This window comes from Pongo abelii, chromosome 5, assembly GCF_028885655.2.
Source record: "Pongo abelii isolate AG06213 chromosome 5, NHGRI_mPonAbe1-v2.0_pri, whole genome shotgun sequence".
NCBI classification, from domain to species: Eukaryota; Metazoa; Chordata; class Mammalia; order Primates; family Hominidae; genus Pongo; species Pongo abelii.
The window spans coordinates 46,319,065-46,339,890 of NC_071990.2; the positions used below are offsets into that span (position 1 = coordinate 46,319,065).

Consider the following 20,826-nt stretch of genomic DNA (forward strand, 5'->3'; position numbering starts at 1 on the left):
GGAAAAAAGGCCTGCCATCTTGATTAATAAAGATGATTTGTTTAGATCTGAAACACTTTACATTTTGATAATATTTATAACCATAACTTTATTACTTTATCACCTAATACAAAGATCACGAAGGTTCTGTTTAGATATTGTAAGAATTAAACATTAACACTGGTAGTTAGTGTCTTACTACTACTGAAATCATTTGACTTCATCAGATTTTTAGTTATATTGGTGCCAAAGGGGCAAGCTAGTGACAGAGATAGCCTTTATTGACCACCTATCTGAAAAACCTGTGACCTTAGAAGCACAAGAAGGTCTTTCTTTCACAAGCTTTGGTTTCACTTTTAAACATGTTGACAAAGGAAATTTAACCAGACAGAAAAATGTACTTAATGTCAGTCACAACGGCAAGGATTTGGGCAGCAATTATGGCTCACTCATGTGAACCCTTTTGAAAAATGCTTTGCCCATGGTATGTAAAAGTCAGTGATTAAACACACGCTTTAAATGCACCCTCCAATTCCTCTAATTTTGAGAAGAGCTGCTGAGTACACTCTAATGACTGATTTAGTCCCTCCGACTCTTGAATATGTATTGAGATCCAAGGACCATGGCATTGTGAATCTTTCCCTGGTCATTCAGAGAAAAATAAAACACCAGCCACAATATCTGCATGCACAGGGTATGCCTGTCAGAGGCAGACCTTACCTTCACAAAGAGGTAAATCTCAGGGTTCATGTGATCTCCTTCCTTTTCTTCCAAACCTTCAGCATCAGAATAGCAGGAATACTTGCTGGTAGAGAAGGCCTTACTGTGCTGAATGGTGAAGATTGAAGGAGAAGGCAGGTCTTCCTTCATCACACTCCCGTTCTCCCGGAGCTCCGCTGGGCAGAGTTGCTGGTCCCAGGTTGATGAATATAACCCTTCCATTGAGATGCCCCTGTCCTCCTGGGGCTCACCTGGATGAGCCTCCTGGAGCTCAGAGTATATCTCATCAGGCAGGAGGTAGCCTCTGTCTTCTGACTGGGCAGAGGCCAAGCTGGTCTCTTCACCCTTAATGGTATAGACTGACACAAAATCATACTCATGGGTATTCAGCTGAGTGGCATATAAATCATTTTCTGGCCTTAAGTACTCATGGACATCATCATAATGGGGACTTTCATTTTCTTCTGGCTGGTCTGGAACCTCATACATCCTCTCGTTTTGGATTGTGTCATAGATGGTGCTGTAGTCTTCGTCATTCATGCTTATTGATCCGAGAGATCCTTTTACAGGGAGACCTGAGTAGATCTGAAATGAATGAAGGGACAGAGGATGCTGCACCACCTTGCAGAGGAATCAACAGGGTCTTAAAAGGCAGCAACTAGCAACTGCTATCAATGACAAGTCTCTAACAATCATTTACTGGAGACTTTAATAAGCAAACCACAAGTCCATTGGACAGAAGATAAAGCTTACACACTCAGTTAACTCCTTCACTCCTAAAGATATTTTTATTAGACCCTGGGGATTTCCCCATTGGCAGTAACTCCAAGATTCTTTGGGTAAGCCAGAGATTGAATTGAATTATCTTCCCGGTATACACTGAAATTTTGAATATGTAGCCATTTTTCATCAATAGAGCTCCCTCCTCCAACTGCCTCCAAATGTTGACAACATTCAAGAACCCCTGCGATTCACTGGAGAGCTACAATTCTTCACAATGGCCTCTCATCTATTTACTGCTGAATTTATCACATAGAACAATTATTTGCCTATTGATACCCTATGATAAATGAATTACATGCCCTGGTTAGGTAATGAATTCCATTTACATTTCTTATCTGTAAACACCACTAGGTGATTAAACAGCAGAAGGAAAAGAAGATAAATGCTCTGGCCTATAGACACATCAGTATAGACCACCCAAAATTAGGGACTCAAAGACTTATGGCTTTAATTTTTATTTTTCCCTCTTAAATCTGCATGATCATCACCATCAACAAACATTCACTAAAATCCTATCATATACAGGATGCTGAGTTGAGCACAACAAAAGTGTTAGAAGACACATTCTCTGTCTTCAAAGGGGCTTTTAAATGTAGCTGGAGGGCCCAGAAGATAAAAATAAAACCAAGGAAAAACTATTTAAAGTTTTCTTAGTGCAATAAGCCCAGGTCTGGATAAGCAATAAAAAATTCTATTCACAAGGCTGTTCAGTCGATGCCATCCACAGATGCTGAGAATATGTGTGCCCACCCCCCCATTTTTTTAAATCTGGTACTCTATCCTGCTAATTCCTGCTTCCCTTTGCCACACCACATACATCTTTCTCCTTGAAGTGACAACCCAGCTAGGTTGTAAAGGGACTTTAATGTCTAGAAATCATGTGAAAACTGTGAAGCAATGCAACTCCAGTTGACAAGCTTCAGAACATTTGATGGGCATGTTGGCAAAACTTCACTGTACTCTTAGACTTCAATATTGTATCCAGGAATCTTCTACTGGGAATTAGAGCAGCATTTCTAGAATTCTAGCTTAAAGAATGGGTAAGGAAAAAGAGGTCAGAGACTTCAAAGGCTATTGACACTGGACGTTTATCTTATTGAAAAGTGACATTCAATGGGTCCAAATACCTTACACATTTCGATAGGTTCTATAATCAGGTGTTTTTAACTGAATGGATCCCAGTTCAAATCTTCCTCCTAGTTTTAGAGCTGGTGAAAACCTAAGAGATCATTCAAACATTTTATTTACATTTGAAAAAAATTTAAACCTAGAAAGTGGAAGTGAATGGTCCAAGTTTACACAAAAACTTAACGGCGGAACTGACTTTAGCCGTGGTTTTTGAACCTCCAGCTCAGTGATGTTTCTGCTACTAAATCTCTTCCTTAACTCAATATTTTCCAATATTTTTTTCATGATCACACACTGTCCCTTCCCTGCTCCCAAAGGAGCCTTTTCAGATATTTTCTCCATGAAATAAAAATGCTGCAGATATACTACATATGTTTGCATATTGTATATACATCTGCGTTTTGTACATTAAAAGAGTAACTTTTTTTTCTTTTTGCTTCCCAAGAACCAATTCTCACCCCTTGGGGGGTGACACTACTCCTTTCGACAATGCAACTCATGCTTTTACTACTAATGCAGTGTGTAGCTCATAATCTAACACTGGATCCTGTTTCATTCTGCATTATTACAAAGAATAGTATACAGCATGTGCATATGGATACAGCATGTTGTCAAGTCCTCACCACAATGACTCAGTGAGGCAGGGCTGAGGTTGGCTAAGCTTAGGGCCCAAGATCAAACAGATATTTCAGATTAGGTCCCTGTCTTATCCCATTTTAGAACACATCTATCATGATCTACAGTTACAGGTTGTAATAAGAAACAAGTCATTCTGTTAAAATGTAAGTCAGGTCATATTGCTCTGTGCTCAATACAATGGCTCCCGATTTATCTCAGTGAAAGCCAAAGTCCTTACAATGGCCCACATGGCCCTACATAATCCACACCCACTCTCCTATACCTGTTTTTTTACCCCTTGCCGACCCAGCTCCAGACAATTGAGCCTTGTTTCTATACCTGGAACACTCCTGGATATTCCCATATTAGACATTTTACATTGGCTATTCTCTCTACCAGAACACACTTTCCCTGGATATTTGCATAGTCAATTCCCCTAACTCCTATAAATTTTTGCTTTTATATCCCCTTCTCAATGAGACTACACTGACTGTCCTGTTTAAAATGACAACCCATCCCAAATCCTATCTTAATCCCTGTTCCATTACTAAAAACCCTTACCCGACTTTTCCCTCTTTTCCATAATATTTATCACCCTCTAATAAGATACATACATAACTTATTTATTATGTCTAGAGGTTTTTTTTTCTGTCTTATCCTACTAGAATGTAAACCCTTTATGGGGACAAATCTCTGTCTACTTTTTCATCATTATCTCAAGTACCTAGAACAGTGCCTGGTACATATTATATATATATGTTGAATGAATTTTTATGATTGCTGACATATTTATCCTTCATTGGGTACTTACGTTTCATGAGAACAAGGCCCATGCCTATTTTTTTGCATTGCTATATAGCTAAATTCTAGCAGATACCTGATACGTAATAGCTGCCTATTAAATAATTGTTGGATAAATAAATTAAATAAAGAAGATGTATCTAGCATTCATGTCCTTTTACTCCTGGCTCAGTTTTCTTTCTGTGTTATCTGTAGAAGTGTTATAGCCCTACCATGTTTTACTAGACTGTAAACACCTACAGTGATAACTTTGGGGCCAATCTCTGGTCTTCTGTTTTGCATATACAAAGATGCAATTTTGTTTGTTCACTTAGAGTTTATTAAACATTATAGAACTGGGTCACTTTAACTAAACTCAAAAACATCAGTTTAAAAACTGAAAGGGCCAGGTGTGGTGGCTCACGCCTGTAATCCCAGCACTTTGAAGGCCAAGGTGGGAAGGATCACTTGAGGTCAGGAGTTTGAGACCCTCCTGGACAACATGGTAAAACCCCATCTCTACTAAAAAAAAAAAAAAAAAAAAAAAAAAAAAAATTAGCTGGGCATTGTGGCAGGTGCCTGTAATCCCAGCTACTCAGGAGGCTGAGGCAGGAGAATCACTGGAACCCGGGAGGCGGAGATTGCAGTGAGCCATCACACCATTGCTCTCCAGCCTGGGTGACAGAACCAGACCCTGTCTCAAGAAAGAAAAAAAAAAAAAACTGAAATGCCAATTTATTAATCAACTCCCAAATACATAACTGCCAAATTGACTTAAATATCAGTTGGTATAATAAGTATAATTTCTTCTCAGTAGGAAAGTCTACACACGGAACTAAATTAAGACAGTACTCTCATATTACGTTTATGCATGATGTTTGTAAGATCTGAGGCAATATCCCTTTCTTTTCAAACCCGGTTTTTTAAACTTTAAGTTCAAGCGTACATGTGCAGGTTTGTTATGTAAGTAAACTTGTGTCATGGGGGTTTGTTGTACAGATTATTTCATCACCCGGGTATTAAGCCTATTACCCATTAGTTATTTTTCCTGATCCTTTTCCTCCACCCACCCTCCACCCTCTAATAAGCTCCAGCGTGTGCTGTTCTCCTCTATGTGTCCATGTGTTCTCATCATTCGGCTCCTACTTATAAGTGAGAACATGTGGTATTTGGTTTTCTGTTCCTGTGCCAGTTTGCTAAGGATAATGGCCTCCAGCTCCATCTATGTTCCTGCAAAGGACATGATCTTATTGTTTACGTGGCTGCATAGTATTCCATGGTATATATGTACCACATTCTCTTCATCCAGTTTACCACTAATGGGCATTTCAGTTGATTCTATGTCTTCGCTTTCAAATCCTTTTTAAAATAATCCTTTTTTAAAAATCACTGATTTGCAGCTTTTCTTTTTATCTTGATCAGTCTTATTAGGAATTTATCAATTTAATTTATCTTTTAAGAGATTTTTGGCTTTCTTAGTAGTTTCTATTGTGCATTTCTTTGCAATTTTATTAACTTTGGCCCTTATTTTCATTATTTTCATTTCTTCCTCTCTTTTGTTTTACTTTGATTTTTTTAATCCCAAGATAATTGTGATGGATACTTTGATTATTGGTCTTCAGCTCCTCTTCTTTTCTAATTTATGCATCTAAGACTATGAATTTTTCTCTAAGCCCAGCTTTAGCTGTATCCCTCATCATGATATCTTAGTTTCATTAACATCCAATTCAAAACACTTCCTATTTTCTTTTGAGTTTTTTCCCCTCTTTCCTCATGGGTTATTTAGAAGTGTATTGATTAACTCCCAGACAGTTGAAGATTTTCTAGTTATCTTTTTGTTGTTTATTTTTAGCTTAATTCCACTGTGGTCAATGAACATAATCTTCATTATTTTAATCTATTCAAGTTGTTTTGAGACTTGCTTGATGGCCCAGCATACGGTCAATCTTGGAAATACTCCACGCGCACTTGAACAGAATACGTGTTTCCCTATTATTAGGTATAGTGTTCTATAGATTATAGTTAGTTTGTGCTTGTCAATTTCTGTTATTTAATGCTTTTATTGTTCTACTGATTTTTCATCTGCTTATTCTATTTTTTAATGAAAGAAAAAAGTAAAAATTTCCCCTCATAATTATGGATTTGTCTAATTCTTATTTAAGTTCTCTCAGCTTATTAAGTTCTATATATTTTTGAGGTTATGTTTTTAGGTATGCATAGATTTAGAATTGTTATATCATTTTGGTAGATGAACTTTTTTCCAATGGAAAATGTTTCTTTTTATCTCTGGTAGAATTTTTTGCTTTTTTCTGTTATCAGCTTTCTTTTGGTTTATCTTATACATACTTCCAAGATTTTACTTTCAACTTTTATGTGTCTTTGTAACTAAGCTTTAGATAGATATACATTTTTAAATCCAGTCTGCCTAACTCTGTCTTTTGATTTGAATGTTTATTTTATTAACATTTAATATAATTATGATATTGGGCCAAATCTACCATCTTACAATTTGTATTTTTAAAAATACGCAAAAATTTTTCGAAGGGTTTTTTTGGTCTCTATTTCCTTCAGTTCTGCTCTGATTTTAGTTATTTCTTGCCTTCTGCTAGCTTTTGAATGTGTTTGCTCTTGCTTTTCCAGTTCTTTTAATTGTGATGTTAGGGTGTCAATTTTGGATCTTTCCTGCTTTCTCTTGTGGGCATTTAGTGCTATAAATTTCCCACTACACACTGCTTTAAATGTGTCCCAGAGATTCTGGTATGTTGTGTCTTTGTTCTCGTTGGTTTCAAAGAACATCTTTATTTCTGCCTTCATTTCGTTACGTACCCAGTAGTCACTCAGGAGCAGGTTGTTCAGTTTCCATGTAGTTGAGTGGTTTTGAGTGAGTTTCTTAATCCTGAGTTCTAGTTTGATTGCACTGTGGTCTCAGAGACAGTTTGTTATAATTCCTGTTCTTTTACATTTGCTGAGGAGAGCTTTACTTCCAACTATGTGGTCAATTTTGGAATAGGTGTGCTGTGATGCTGAAAAAAATGTATATTCTGTTGAATTGGGGTGGAGAGTTCTGTAGATGTCTATTAGGTCCGCTTGGTGCAGAGCTGAGTTCAATTCCTGGGTATCCTTGTTAACTTTCTGTCTTGTTGATCTGTCTAATGTTGACAGTGGGGTGTTAAAGTCTCCCATTATTATTGTGTGGGAGTCTAAGTCTCTTTGTAAGTCACACAGGACTTGCTTTATGAATCTTGGTGCTCCTGTATTGGGTGCATATATATTTAGGATAGTTAGCTCTTCTTGTTGAATTGATCCCTTTACCATTATGTAATGGCCTTCTTTGTCTCTTTTGATCTTTGTTGGTTTAAAGTCTGTTTTATCAGAGACTAGGATTGCAACCCCTGCCTTTTATTGTTTTCCATTTGCTTGGTAGATCTTCCTCCATCCTTTTATTTTGAGACTATGTGTGTCTCTGCACGTGAGATGGGTTTCCTGAATACAGCACACTGATGGGTCTTGACTCTATCCAATTTGCCAGTCTGTGTCTTTTAATTGGAGCATTTAGTCCATTTATATTTAAAGTTAATATTGTTATGTGTGAATTTGATCCTGTCATTATGATATTAGCTGGTTATTTTGCTCGTTAGTTGATGCAGTTTCCTCCTAGTCTCGATGGTCTTTACATTTTGGCATGATTTTGCAGCAGCTGGTACTGGCTGTGCCTTTCCATGTTTAGCGCTTCCTTCAGGAGCTCTTTTAGGGCAGGCCTGGTGGTGACAAAATCTCTCAGCATTTGCTTGTCTGTAAAGTATTTTATTTCTCCTTCACTTATGAAGCTTAGTTTGGCTGGATATGAAATTCTGGGTTGAAAATTCTTTTCTTGAAGAATGTTGAATATTGGCCCCCACTCTCTTCCGGCTTGTGGAGTTTCTGCCGAGAGATCCGCTGTTAGTCTGATGGGCTTCCCTTTGTGGGTAACCCAACCTTTCTCTCTGGCTGCCCTTAACATTTTTTCCTTCATTTCAACTTTGGTGAATCTGACAATTATGCATCTTGGAGTTGCTCTTCTCGAGGAGTATCTTTGTGGTGTTCTCTGTATTTCCTGAATCTGAATGTTGGCCTGCCTTGCTAGATTGGGGAAGTTCTCCTGGATAGTATCCTGCAGAGTGTTTTCCAACTTGGTTCCATTCTCCCCATCACTGTCAGGTACACCAATCAGACGTGGATTTGGTCTTTTCACATAGTCCCATATTTCTTGGAGGCTTTGTTCGTTTCTTTTTATTGTTTTTTCTGTAAACTTCCCTTCTTGCTTCATTTCATTCATTGCGTCTTCCATCACTGATACCCTTTCTTCCAGTTGATCGCATTGGCTCCTGAGGCTTCTGCATTCTTCACGTAGTTCTCGAGCCTTGGCTTTCAGCTCCATCAGCTCCTTTAAGCACTTCTCTGTATTGGTTATTCTAGTTATACATTCGCCTAAATTTTTTTCAAAGTTTTTAACTTCTTTGTCTTTGGTTTGAATTTCCTCCTGTAGCTCTGAGTAGTTTGTCTGAAGCCTTCTTCTCTCAACTTGTCAAAGTCATTCTCCGTCCAGCTTTGTTCCATTGCTGGTGAGGAACTGCGTTCCTTTGGAGGAGGAGAGGCGCTCTGCTTTTTAGAGTTTCCAGTTTTTCTGCTCTGTTTTTTCCCCATCTTTGTGGTTTTAACTACTTTTGGTCTTTGATGATGGTGTTGTACAGGTGGGTTTTTGGTGTGGATGTCCTTTCTGTTTGTTAGTTTTCTTTCTAACAGACAGGACCCTCAGCTGCAGGTCTGTTGGAGTTTGCTAGAGGTCCACTCCAGACCCTGTTTGCCTGGGTATCAGCAGCGGTGTCTGCAGAACCGTGGATTTTCGTGATCTGCGAATGCTGCTGTCTGATCATTCCTCTGGAAGTATTGTCTCAGAGGAGTACCCAGCCGTGTGAGGTGTCAGTCTGCCCCTACTGGGGGGTGCCTCCCAGTTAGGCTGCTCGGGGGTCAGGGGTCAGGGACCCACTTGAGGAGGCAGTCTGCCCGTTCTCAGATCTCCAGCTGCGTGCTGGGAGAACCACTGCTCTCCTCAAAGCTGTCAGACAGAGATATTTAAGTCTGCAGAGATTATTTCTGACTTTTTGTTTGTCTGTGCCCTGCCCCCAGAGGTGGAGCCTACAGAGGCAGGCAGGCCTCCTTGAGCTGTGGTGGGCTCCACCAAGTTCCAGCTTCCCTGCTGCTTTGTTTACCTAAGCGAGCCTGGGCAATGGTGGGCGCCCCTCCCCCAGCCTCACTGCCGCCTATACTACAAGGCTACAGTAACCAAAACAGCTGGTACTAGTACCAAAACAGAGATATAGATCAATGGAACAGAACAGAGCCCCCAGAAATAACGCTGCATATCTACAACTATCTGATCTTTGACAAACCTGAGAAAAACAAGCAATGGGGAAAGGATTCCCTATTTAATAAATGGTGCTGGGAAAACTGGCTAGCCATATGTAGAAAGCTGAAACTGGATCCCTTCCTTACACCTTATACAAAAATTAATTCAAGATGGATTAAAGACTTAAACGTTAGACCTAAAACCATAAAAACCCTAGAAGAAAACCTAGGCATTACCATTCAGGACATAGGCATGGGCAAGGACTTCATGTCTAAAACACCAAAAGCAATGGCAACAAAAGCCAAAATTGACAAATGGGATCTAATTAAACTAAAGAGCTTCTGCACAGCAAAAGAAACTACCATCAGAGTGAACAGGCAACCTACAAAATGGGAGAAAATTTTCACAACCTACTCATCTGACAAAGGGCTAATATCCAGAATCTACAATGAACTCAAACAAATTTACAAGAAAAAAACAAACAACCCCATCAAAAAGTTGGTGAAGGATATGAACAGACACTTCTCAAAAGAAGACATTTATGCAGCCAAAAGACACATGAAAAAATGCTCATCATCAGTGGCCATCAGAGAAATGCAAATCAAAACCACAATGAGATACCATCTCACACCAGTTAGAATGGTGATCATTAAAAAGTCAGGAAACAACAGGTGTGGAGAGGATGTGGGGAAATAGGAACACTTTTACACTGTTGGTGGGACTGTAAACTAGTTCAACCATTGTGGAAGTCAGTGTGGCGATTCCTCAGGGATCTAGAACTAGAAATACCAGTTGACCCAGCCATCCCATTACTGGGTATATACCCAAAGGACTATAAATCATGCTGCTATAAAGACACATGCACACGTATGTTTACTGTGGCACTATTCACAACAGCAAAGACTTGGAACCAACCCAAATGTCCAACAATGATAGACTGGATTAAGAAAATGTGGCACATATACACCATGGAATACTATGCAGCCATAAAAAATGATGAGTTCATGTCCTTTGTAGGGACATGGATGAAACTGGAAATCATCATTCTCAGTAAACTATTGCAAGGACAAAAAACCAAACACCGCATGTTCTCACTCATAGATGGGAATTGAACAATGAGAACACGTGGACACAGGAAGGGGAACATCACACTCTGGGGACTGTTGTGGGGTGGGGGGAGGGGGGAGGGATAGCATTAGGAGATATACCTAATGCTAAATGGCGAGTTAATGGGTGCAGCACACCAGCATGGCACATGTATACATATGTAACTAACCTGCACATTGTGCACATGTACCCTAAAACTTAAAGTATAATAAAAAAATACACAAAAAAACTTAGACATTTCATCACAAAACAATATATGAGCTTATAACTTATATATTATATCTCAATAATGTTGAGAGAGCTCAACATTTTTAGTCATCAGGAAAATGCACCAAAATGAGATTATTTCATACCACTAGAAGAGCTAAAAGTAAAAGACTGAGTACCAAGTGTTGGTGAAGATGTGGAGCAACTGAAACTATCATCCAATGATGGTGGGAGTGTAAAATGGCCCAACCACTTTGCAAATTTTGGGGGTAGTTTCTTACACAGTTAAACATATACCTACCCTGTGACTCAGCAATTCCAGGAAATCTTAGAAATTTATCCATAAAAATGTCAAGTCAATGTAAAGGCTTATATAAGAATGATGATAGAAACTTGATTCATAATCTCAAAAAAGTGGAAACTTCCAGCAAGAGAAGAGTGGATAAACAAACTGTGGTGTATTCATATAATGAATACCACTCAGCAATAAAAAGGGAATCAACTGCTGTTGTAGGCAACAGAATGGATGAATCTCATAGATATTATGTTGAGTGAAAGATGCCAGATATAAAAGGTACAGACTGAATAATTCCATATAATTATATCAACTTAAAAACATACCAAGAAGTAAATTGGTTCCTAAAAATTCTTTTAATGGGTACTCAGGCAAAATATTTTAAGGATCATTTTTATAGCCCATGAGCAAGGAATGCCTTATATGAACAGTTGCCTAAGACCTTCTCCTCTGGGAGCAAAATTTTTTGTTACTCTCATTAAGTTATGAGACTTAAAACCAACCCACTACTCTCTGGAACACAACTGTCAGGTTGGACAAGCCAGGCAGAGGAATTTGCATTAAGCCCAAAGTGCCAGCAATAGCCTGACCACCAAGGCTAAATAGGTATAGGTATAAAATATAATTACTAAGCTTTCAGGATATCTTGCATCAGTTGTATAACCCCGTCCTCATCTAAGACCTCTCCAATTTTTACACACTTGGGTAAATGTGCCTTAAAATTCTCAGTTTTACAGTTTTCTTTCTCATTTTTTTCTCTAAACTTGGGTTCATCCATGTATCACTCAGATGCAAAATTCCACCCTTTTAATTGCTTCTATTTTTGAAAACCACTTATATCCATAAATGTCATGAGGGAAGTACCTTTAATGGAGATGTTGGGGGTCACAGGAAGTAGTCACATCAGGTAGCACCGTTTCACTGATTCCCATGCTCCCCTTTCTCCCTTCCTCCATGTCCGGAGGAGCCACCGAGTCTTCCTGTCTCTCCCACAGACTATTTTTCAGCCTAGCTCCACTCACATTTGGTTTGAGGGAGGGAGGATTCTTCTCACCTCCCTCTTCAAACAGGCTTTTCCACAAATTTCTTCAGACCATGCAGAGTACTCTGTCTGAAGAGAATTCTAATGAATATGATGCTGTCCATCTTGTATTTATGCTCAGATTTGGCAACTACCTGATGAGACTTTTGGGACACTGTAGACCCAGTGGCCATGAATTTCCAAACAGAAGCAGAATCTCTGAATTGCTTGATCTTTAAAGCATGGGAATTCCTGCACACCCAGAGAAAACAGGCAGGGCCAGAGCCCCTCAAGCCACGGGAGCTGGCCATAGGCATTGTCACTCCTGGGTAACCCTCCTTACAGTTGTTCTTATCAGCGGTTTACAGATGATGGGAAGCAGGAAATGAAGACATGTTCAGAAAGGCTATTTGAAAAGGGCTTGGAATCTTTTCAACATTATGTACAAGGTGAAAGGAATCAGAATAGTCATAGGCCTAAACCTCCTGCAGAGCTCAAGTTGACTTTTACTAGGAATATTCACTTGAGTTTAATGTTGGTTCTTTCTAGCCCATCTAAAAACCGTCAAGCCATAGACTCTTAGAAGAGAAAGAGAGAGTGAGGACATACCTACATGTTCTGGAATGATTGGTTGGGTCTTGCTATATTTAGTAAATCTGTGACTTAAAACATGACCTTCTGATCTGAGGTGGCTAAGTTAGTCATGAAGAGAAGAAAACTGTTACAGACAGGGAAAAACTAGTGAGTTGTTTTAAGAAGGGCAAGTTAATCTCCCTAGTACCTCCACTTGCTTTTCCGCCTCTTCTCCCCATGTTCCTTTCTCTCATTGTTGCTTTTCCCCTCAGGAGCTGCCACACTCAAAAAGATTAGGATCTACAACAGTAGTTCATTCCTTTGTTATTGGTTATCCTCTTAGTAATTTTTTCATTGCAAAGAATGCAAACTCTAACCCAATGGAATGAATTGCTAATGGTAGAAAATTGTTTCTTCTCTTCAGCGAAGATCTACTTCTTTTCTCCTGTCTTCTCTACTCATTCTCAGTTGTCTTACATGTGAAATGGGAAATGATAGTTTGCATTGTTAAAGGATTTACTTAAATAATGTAGATAGCAAGCTTACTGCAGTGCCTGCCTGGCTCTTCATTGCTACTACTACTATTAAAATGTGTCCCTTATGTAACAATATAAATTCTTTTGTCTTTTTTGGAGGAATAAGCAAATATTCTGGAACTACCTAAAGATATGAGATCTGAGAATATAAAAATGATTTTAAAAGGCTGTAAGATATATCCTGTGACTTCAAGAGTTTAACATCTTATTGATATGAGTGCAGTGGCTCACATCTGTAATCCCCACACTTTGGGAAGATGAAGCAGGAAGCCAGGAGCTCAAGACTAGTGTAGGCAACACAGCAAGATCCTTTTTATTAAAAAGTAAATTAGCTAGGCATGGTGGCACAAACCTGTAGTCCCAGCTACTGAGGAGGCTGAGGCAGGAGGATAGTTTGAGTCCAGGAGTTGGAGGTTGCAGTGAGCTACGAACATGCCACTGCACTTCAGACTGAGCAACATAGCAAAATCCCTATCTCAAAATAAATAAGTAAATAAATAATCTGATTGAGTGTAAGATACAATGCTCCAGGAAGAAAAGTTTAATTGACAATCTGAGACATATTTAGTGACAAATAAATGAGACTGATATTTGAGACTGTAGGATTTTCAAAGAGGGAGAGGCTACCTTAGGCTGGGGGTGAGGAACAGGGAAAATGAATGTCTTAAGTGATAGATGAGTGGACAATTGGAGTAGAAGAGGGAAGTTAAGTTGTGAAGTATGATGCAGAGTTGAGAATTCTTAATGATGGAGAGTAATCCTGATTGGATGCAGTGTGTGGATTGTGGGAAAAGTAGAGAAGAGGACAGTACTGGGCTAGACTGTGGATGGCCTTGAACGCTAAGATCAGAAATCTGAATTTTATGCTCATAGGATGATATTGAAAATGAGCAGCCACATAACACAGATAGCAGTTTAATCCACAACCATTTAAATTCCAGCTGGATTCCAGACAAAGACAGATGCTCACAGAAAACATTTCTAGTAGCTGGCAGTATTGCTTATTGGAGCAACTTGGTCCACTTGCACATCATAGCATGATATCCCACATTTTGATATGGGCACAGGGAAGGAACTGTATGTAAGCCACCTGAGAATGTCAGATGGTTTGGCTGAGTCATTTCAGTCACTGTGCACATGCCCCTCTCCCATCTACCTCTCCTGGCATTCTCTCCTCCTTAGAGTTCCATCAAATGCCATTCACAGCCAGTCATTGAGTGGCCTTGGTTTTCATAACCTTCATCTCACAACCTTCTGAATTTTCTTCTTCACAATGCTGACTCTGCCATTCTAGCTCATCATAGGCATCTCTTCATAAATGCTTACTTGCATATGACTCCCAAATTTCACCATACTTTCTTGCTTCTCAAATTGAACATGGTTATCCATATTTTGCCTCATCATTACATTGGTTGGCCCACCTCAGTGCTGTCTATTTTAGATTATACAATCTGGAAGAGGTCCTAGAGTAGCTTGGGTAAAAGTTATCTATGTTGTTTTATTACTTAGAGGAGATGAGGAAGGAAAACACAAAAGGGGACATTAAATATTGCAAAACTGAGACAGATGGAATCTTCTTCACTGAAACGATCTTGCTTGATAGGTTTATTTAAATAAACTTAATAAAGAAATTGAGCACCCAAACACCACCATTACACCAAAACAATATGATAGGATGAACTAAATGCCCTCAAGCTTTGAGGCAGGGCTTCCCCTGCTTCATCCTCTCCCTGCCCCTACTGCTCTGTCCTGGAACTGTCATCTTACTTAGGCTGGGACCCAACCCCAGCACCTGACTTTGAGGAATGACCTTCACCTGGCCCCTGTCCTTCCTTATTCAGGGTGAGTCTAGTTTCCTCCCTTCTCATCCCCTCTCTGCTGACTCCATCATGACCAAATCCTCGTCTGACCACTTTAGTAGCTCTCTATCACTTCTCTAGAACCTCCAGTGTAGAAGAGAAACAACTCAAAGCAGATGAACCTGCTGATACCTGATACCCAAATACTGAGGAGCCCAGATAGCCAACTTCAAAGAGGGAAAAAGAGAGTGGGCATCCTCTGAGTCAGGGTGTTGCAGATAAAGGCAATGCTACATTTTGATGAGTTTTGAGGGAACTGGTGTTAATGCTAAGTGTATTAAATAACTAATGAAGAATAAATGGGCTTCATATTTGTCATCACTATCATTCTGCCTAAAGGAAATGTGCTTTCTGCTATGGCCAATTTAAGTCCATTGAGCTTTCTCACCCCAGGTTCTTTTCAATTAGGTTTCTCTATCTTTAACAGTTTTATTTTGTGATTTGAAGGGTTTTGGGATTTTATCATTTGGGGATTTTCTTCTCCAAAGACATCTGGGAAGTTTGGTCCTATATTATAAAACCAAAGCAATCTCTATCAGCGTAATCTCTCTCTCTCTCTCTCTCTCTCTGTGTGTGTGTGTGTGTGTGTGTGTGTGACCCTCTGTATAATATATACTTCTCAATATAGTATATATTATATAAATTGTTACTCTGAACCATCCAGGAAAGATAAAGAAAGTGCTGCAGGCTTTGGAAATACCACTTGACTCCTATAATTTCACTGGTGTGGGGACACATGCCCCAAATTATCTGTCCCTTCATACTTCAGTTTTATAGTACTCCACAAAAAACACACACTTAGCTTGAAATATATACACAGCTGTCATTTTGAACTTCTTGGATTCCTGTGTAGTGTCAAAGATGTATATATTTTATATCAAGAAGATTTCTTTCTGATTATGAAGATAGTTTATGTTTACTATAGAAAAAGATAAGAAAAATAGTCTGCATTTCCACTACCCAAAGATAATTATGTTAACATTCTCTAATTCCTTTTCTACCCATAAGTATCTATATTTTAAAAATTGAAATCATGTACATCTTTACATTTTTTAAAAAGAAAGAGAACATTATATAATGTGTATACATTAAATTTAAGCATTTATACAAGACCAGCAAATATTTTCAAATGGTAAATACTCAAATACTAGCTAATCTCATTTGTTGATTTAGAAGATTCAAAGATATCTTTCTTTATTGTTGAGCCAAATGACTTTTTAAAAGGCAGAGGATTTTGTTTGAACAAGTGATTGTCCCAACAAATCAGGCAATAAATAGGAACATCTTCTCTCATTCTTGTCCCTATGCACTTCCCAGGCTGTAATATGGTGACTCTACAAAGCACAAAGGGTAATTAATCCTTGCAGCAGGGAAGGGCTCATTTAATGTTTTGCATGATGCCTTAAGATTTTGTATGATTTTCCTGTAAATTTCCATATTAATAGATATTATACTCAATTGATCTATGCGTATTTAAATTCTGTTTTGGTGTTGGTTTACATTTGGGTAGGGAGTGGGTAGAAGTAGGAGACAAAGAAGACAAATTACAGAATTATGGCACTGGAAAAAGCAACCATCAAGGTTTTAGTAAAGTATTTATTGTTTAACAGAAGTCATGAAGATGAAGGGAGAATGAACTGCATATTGTTTTAGCAAAATGCAACATGGAGTAAGAAAAACTTTGGTGCCAAACAGATCTCAGTGTAAATGCTGCCTCTATCGCTTGCTTATGCAGGTGACCTTAGGCACAATCATCTAAATTTTCCAGTCTTCATTTTCTTATTTGTAAAAATGGAGATAACATGCTTCAGGAGGTTGAGGAACATTCTAGAACCCTATGCAAAAATGTTTGTGGCCAGACAATTTCAGGAGGGTCCACGAAGTCTCAGCAATGTTAACTATCACTGTGATGCATTCCACTTTCCCTGCCTGGGTACTCACACCTCACATGCCCATGTGGGAGGGGTAGGATATGCTATCGGGTGACACAAATCCTTTTCTTTCTTGTGGGTAGAAAGATTAAATGAAATACAATATGTAAAAGCTAAAAGCTTGAAGCCTGGCAGATTACACAGGTGTGTTCAGTGACTGTTTCCTCCCCTTCTCCCACATCTAAGCCACATCAACTTTCTTATGAGTTCACAATGAAGATTCTGGAGGGGAAAAAATAATGTACAGGTAACATGAGTAATTTCAGCATGTGAGCACATCAATGGAACTTAGTTCTGCTTTGCATTCCATTTATTATTATACATTGTGGGTCATATTTTCTTTTAACAACGCTGATACTCTAAATCTTGATAATTACATTTTGCAGTAATTGCCACCTTCAAAAGACATTAACAGACAGTATTTTTCGTGATTTGCACAGGAATGCAGTAAGGCAGGCTGCTTTCTGCTGTTTGTAATATTAAGATTAGGGTGCATATCCCCTAACAGCTGACACTGAACTTGTAGCACTAAAATTTGCTTCCATTACTTAAAAACGACAACAAAAAACAAAATATATGCTCTATAAAAAAGTAGGTCTGTAACGTTAGAAAAATACCAGATGTCTATAATTGAAGCTGATGCCAGATAATACAATAAAAACGAACACGTTTTATATCAAAGGTAAAAACTTGAAATATCCAAGAAGGGATCAAGTGTGAAATCACCTTCAGGATTTGAAAACTCTGAATGTTTTTCTGCATGTATAATCCACCAGGTGGCACTGTTGCCTGCTTTCGGCTCCGACCCCAGCGCCTCCTCCAGAGCTGAGTTTGTTTAGGTCTAGGTCAGAGCTAGTTCATAGATTCGTCAACTTGATGGTTTTTTTTCTCCATTTCCCAATTATTTTGCTTTGAAGATAAAATGCCTCAAATTCTAAACTTATGTTAAAAATATTTGATCTATGTGTCACTTTAATTTGGAGCTCAATTCGCCTTTTACTTATTTTTTACAGTTCATTTAACAACCCACATTTAATTTTTAAAAAATGTTTAGAATGACAAGTAAAAATTGTATATATTTATGATGCACAACATGATGCCTTAATATGTGTATACATTGTGGAATAGTCAAATCAAGCTACTTAACATACGTATTAACTCACATACTTATTTTGTGCCTGTGCAATGAGAACACTTAAAATCTATTCTTTCAGAAATTTTCAAATATACAATGCATTAAATTAAGTTTAACCTAAAGCTGCCTTCTTACATGTTTTAGGTTCAGCCTAAAGGTTTCTCTGTACATAGTGAAATGTAACCTAATGTGGTGTGTAAACAGACTGTAACCTACTCTTGTAACAATCAGCAAGTTTTGACCAAAGACGGGCAACTCTTCAAACTGTGATCAAATAAGGCAAACAACAAGCTGTTATCAATCCAGCTGTTCAGGTACCTCACCTCCATTTTCTGGAGGTCACTTTCCTTTTTCTGTCTGTAAATCCTCTCCAACCACATGGCAGTGCGAAGTTGCTCTGAACCTATTCTGGTTGGGGATGCTGCCTGATTCACACATCTTCTTTGAGCGATTAAGCTCTACTGAATTTAATTTGTCTAAGGTATTTTAACACATGTATTGTAGTACTAGATGGGTACAATATGTCTCTTGAACTTATCCCTCCTGTCTAACTGAAATTTTGTATCTTTGACCAACATCTCCCCAATCCCCTAACCCACCAACCTCTGGCCACCACCATGTTATTCTCAGTTTCTGTGAGTTTCACTGTTTTACACTCCACATATAAGTGAGATCATGTGGCAGTATTTGTTTTTCTGTGCCTGGCTTATTTCACTTAACATAATGTCCTCCAGTTTCATCCATGTGGTTGCAAATGACAGGATTTCCTTCTTTTTAAAGGCTAAACAGGGCTTGGCATGGTGGCTCATGCCTGTAATCACAACACTTTGGGAGTCTAAGGCAGGAGGATTACCTGAGCTCAGTTGAAGACCATCCTGGGCAACAGGGAAAGACCCCATCTCTGCAAAGATTAAAAAATAAAAATTAACTGGACATGGCAGTGCATGCCTATGGTCCCAGCTACTTGGGAGGCTGAGGAGGGAGGATTGCTTGAGCCCAGGAGGTCGAGGCTGCAGTGAGCCATGTTCATACCAAAAAATACCAAATATAATTCCATTGTGTACATGTCACGTTTTCTTTATCCATTCATCTGTTGTTGGACACAGGTTAATTCCATATCTTAGGTATTGTGAATAATGCTGCAATAAGCATGAGAGTGCAGATATATTTTTGACATACTGATTTTATATCCTTTAGATATATAGCCAGTAGAGGAATTACTGGACCTTATGGTGGTTCTATTTTTAATACTTTTAGGAACCTCCATACTGTTCTCAATATGGCTGTACTAATTGACATTCCCACCAACAGTAGGCAAGTGTCCCCTTTTCTCCTCATCCTCACCAACACTTGTTATCTTTCCTCTTTTTGATGATAGCCATTCTAGCCGGTGTGAGGTGATAACAACTCTTAGGAGCTTGTGAAGAATGTTCAATCTTCACAACTACTCTATAAGGCAATTCATTTTTCTATTGTATACCTGAGGAAATTGAGTTTTGGGTAAATTGATTTGTCCAAGGTCAGGCAGACAATAAGCAGAGAAGCCATATCTGAATCCAAGAGTATTTGAATCCAAAACCCACGTTTTCACACTATAATAACTCAGTTTCCTAGAGGAAATGATTATTAAATTCTAATGGTGTCTTCTGAGACTTGCTAGACAAACAAGAACAAGATAAGCATTTTTAAACAATGCCAGTTACAAAAGCATTTTGCAGGTCTTCTCAAGTCTTCCTCATGATTATTATTTTTTTCTTTTTAATGTTTATTTTTCTACAGTCAATCTACAGACTAACCTAAAATGTGTTTTATTCCTGCCCTGATTCTACCTAAGTAATAAAGTATCCATAAAACTTTAACTCAAGTCTTGGCTCCTACCATTCATAACATTCAAACTAAACAGAAAATAAGTAATGGCATATCTCTAAATTCCAGATAATCCACATCAAAACCAGAATTGTTCCCTTTTGAGTGTGTGTGTGTATACATATCTGTATATATACACGTGAAATTATATTTGTAATCGATTTCCCTGCTAGTATTTGCTGCACCTTTGGTGTCTTTACTATATCTTGTTGTTCTCAGTTTCTTTATTATTGATAAGGAAAATCTACTCTGTCATTGTTAATAATCGTAGCACATTATTTCTGCCCTATTACTTCCATGTCCTGAAGTCCCAACCAAAAACTAAGAAGTCTCCTTGAATAAATGAACATATCTGTCTACAGTGTACAGTGTACAAGATTAGGGATCTTGCAGTCACTTTACTTTCAATTTCTCTTATTTGAATTGTCACTCTAATCCAAAAACTTATCTTTCTCTCTTACCCCTCCCCAATCCAATTCCTGCCTTTTATCAGACTAAGCTTTTCGCAGTACAGCTAAGAATACATATCTTTCTTCCTTTTTCCTCCCCATCTACTGCTTATGACCCACATAAGAGATGCCTTCCCCATGAAACCTCATCTGTTCTCTCCATCTCCTTTCAGATTTTGTTTTCACATCTGTTGGGTCAGGCATCATATTATATTTATTATAATAACTTGGCTCCACTTATATCTGGTTCCTGCTTACCACCTTTTCTATCTTGCCCCATTTTTTCGGGTCAATAACCACATCTTATTTACCTTTATATCTCCAATACAGAACTTCTTACTTTAAATATTCATAAGAATCATCTGGGGTTCTTGTTGAAATGCAGATTTTTGATTCAGCAGGTCTGGGATGGGGCGGGAACTCTGCTTTTCTCGGCATATCCAGCTCCCAGAA

The 20,826-nt window shown here is 38.4% G+C and overlaps 1 protein-coding gene across 1 annotated transcript in view; it reads right to left on the reverse strand.

Annotated features, from left to right (window-relative positions):
• Positions 1–1,239, reverse strand: part of CLIC5 (chloride intracellular channel 5) — a 185,516-nt gene extending 184,277 nt beyond the window's left edge. Inside the window, exon 1 of the mRNA XM_024248362.3 lies at positions 700–1,239. Coding sequence (XP_024104130.1) covers positions 700–1,239 — 540 coding nt within the window. The remainder of the gene's footprint in view (positions 1–699) is intronic.
• Between the last annotated feature and the right edge of the window lie 19,587 nt (positions 1,240–20,826).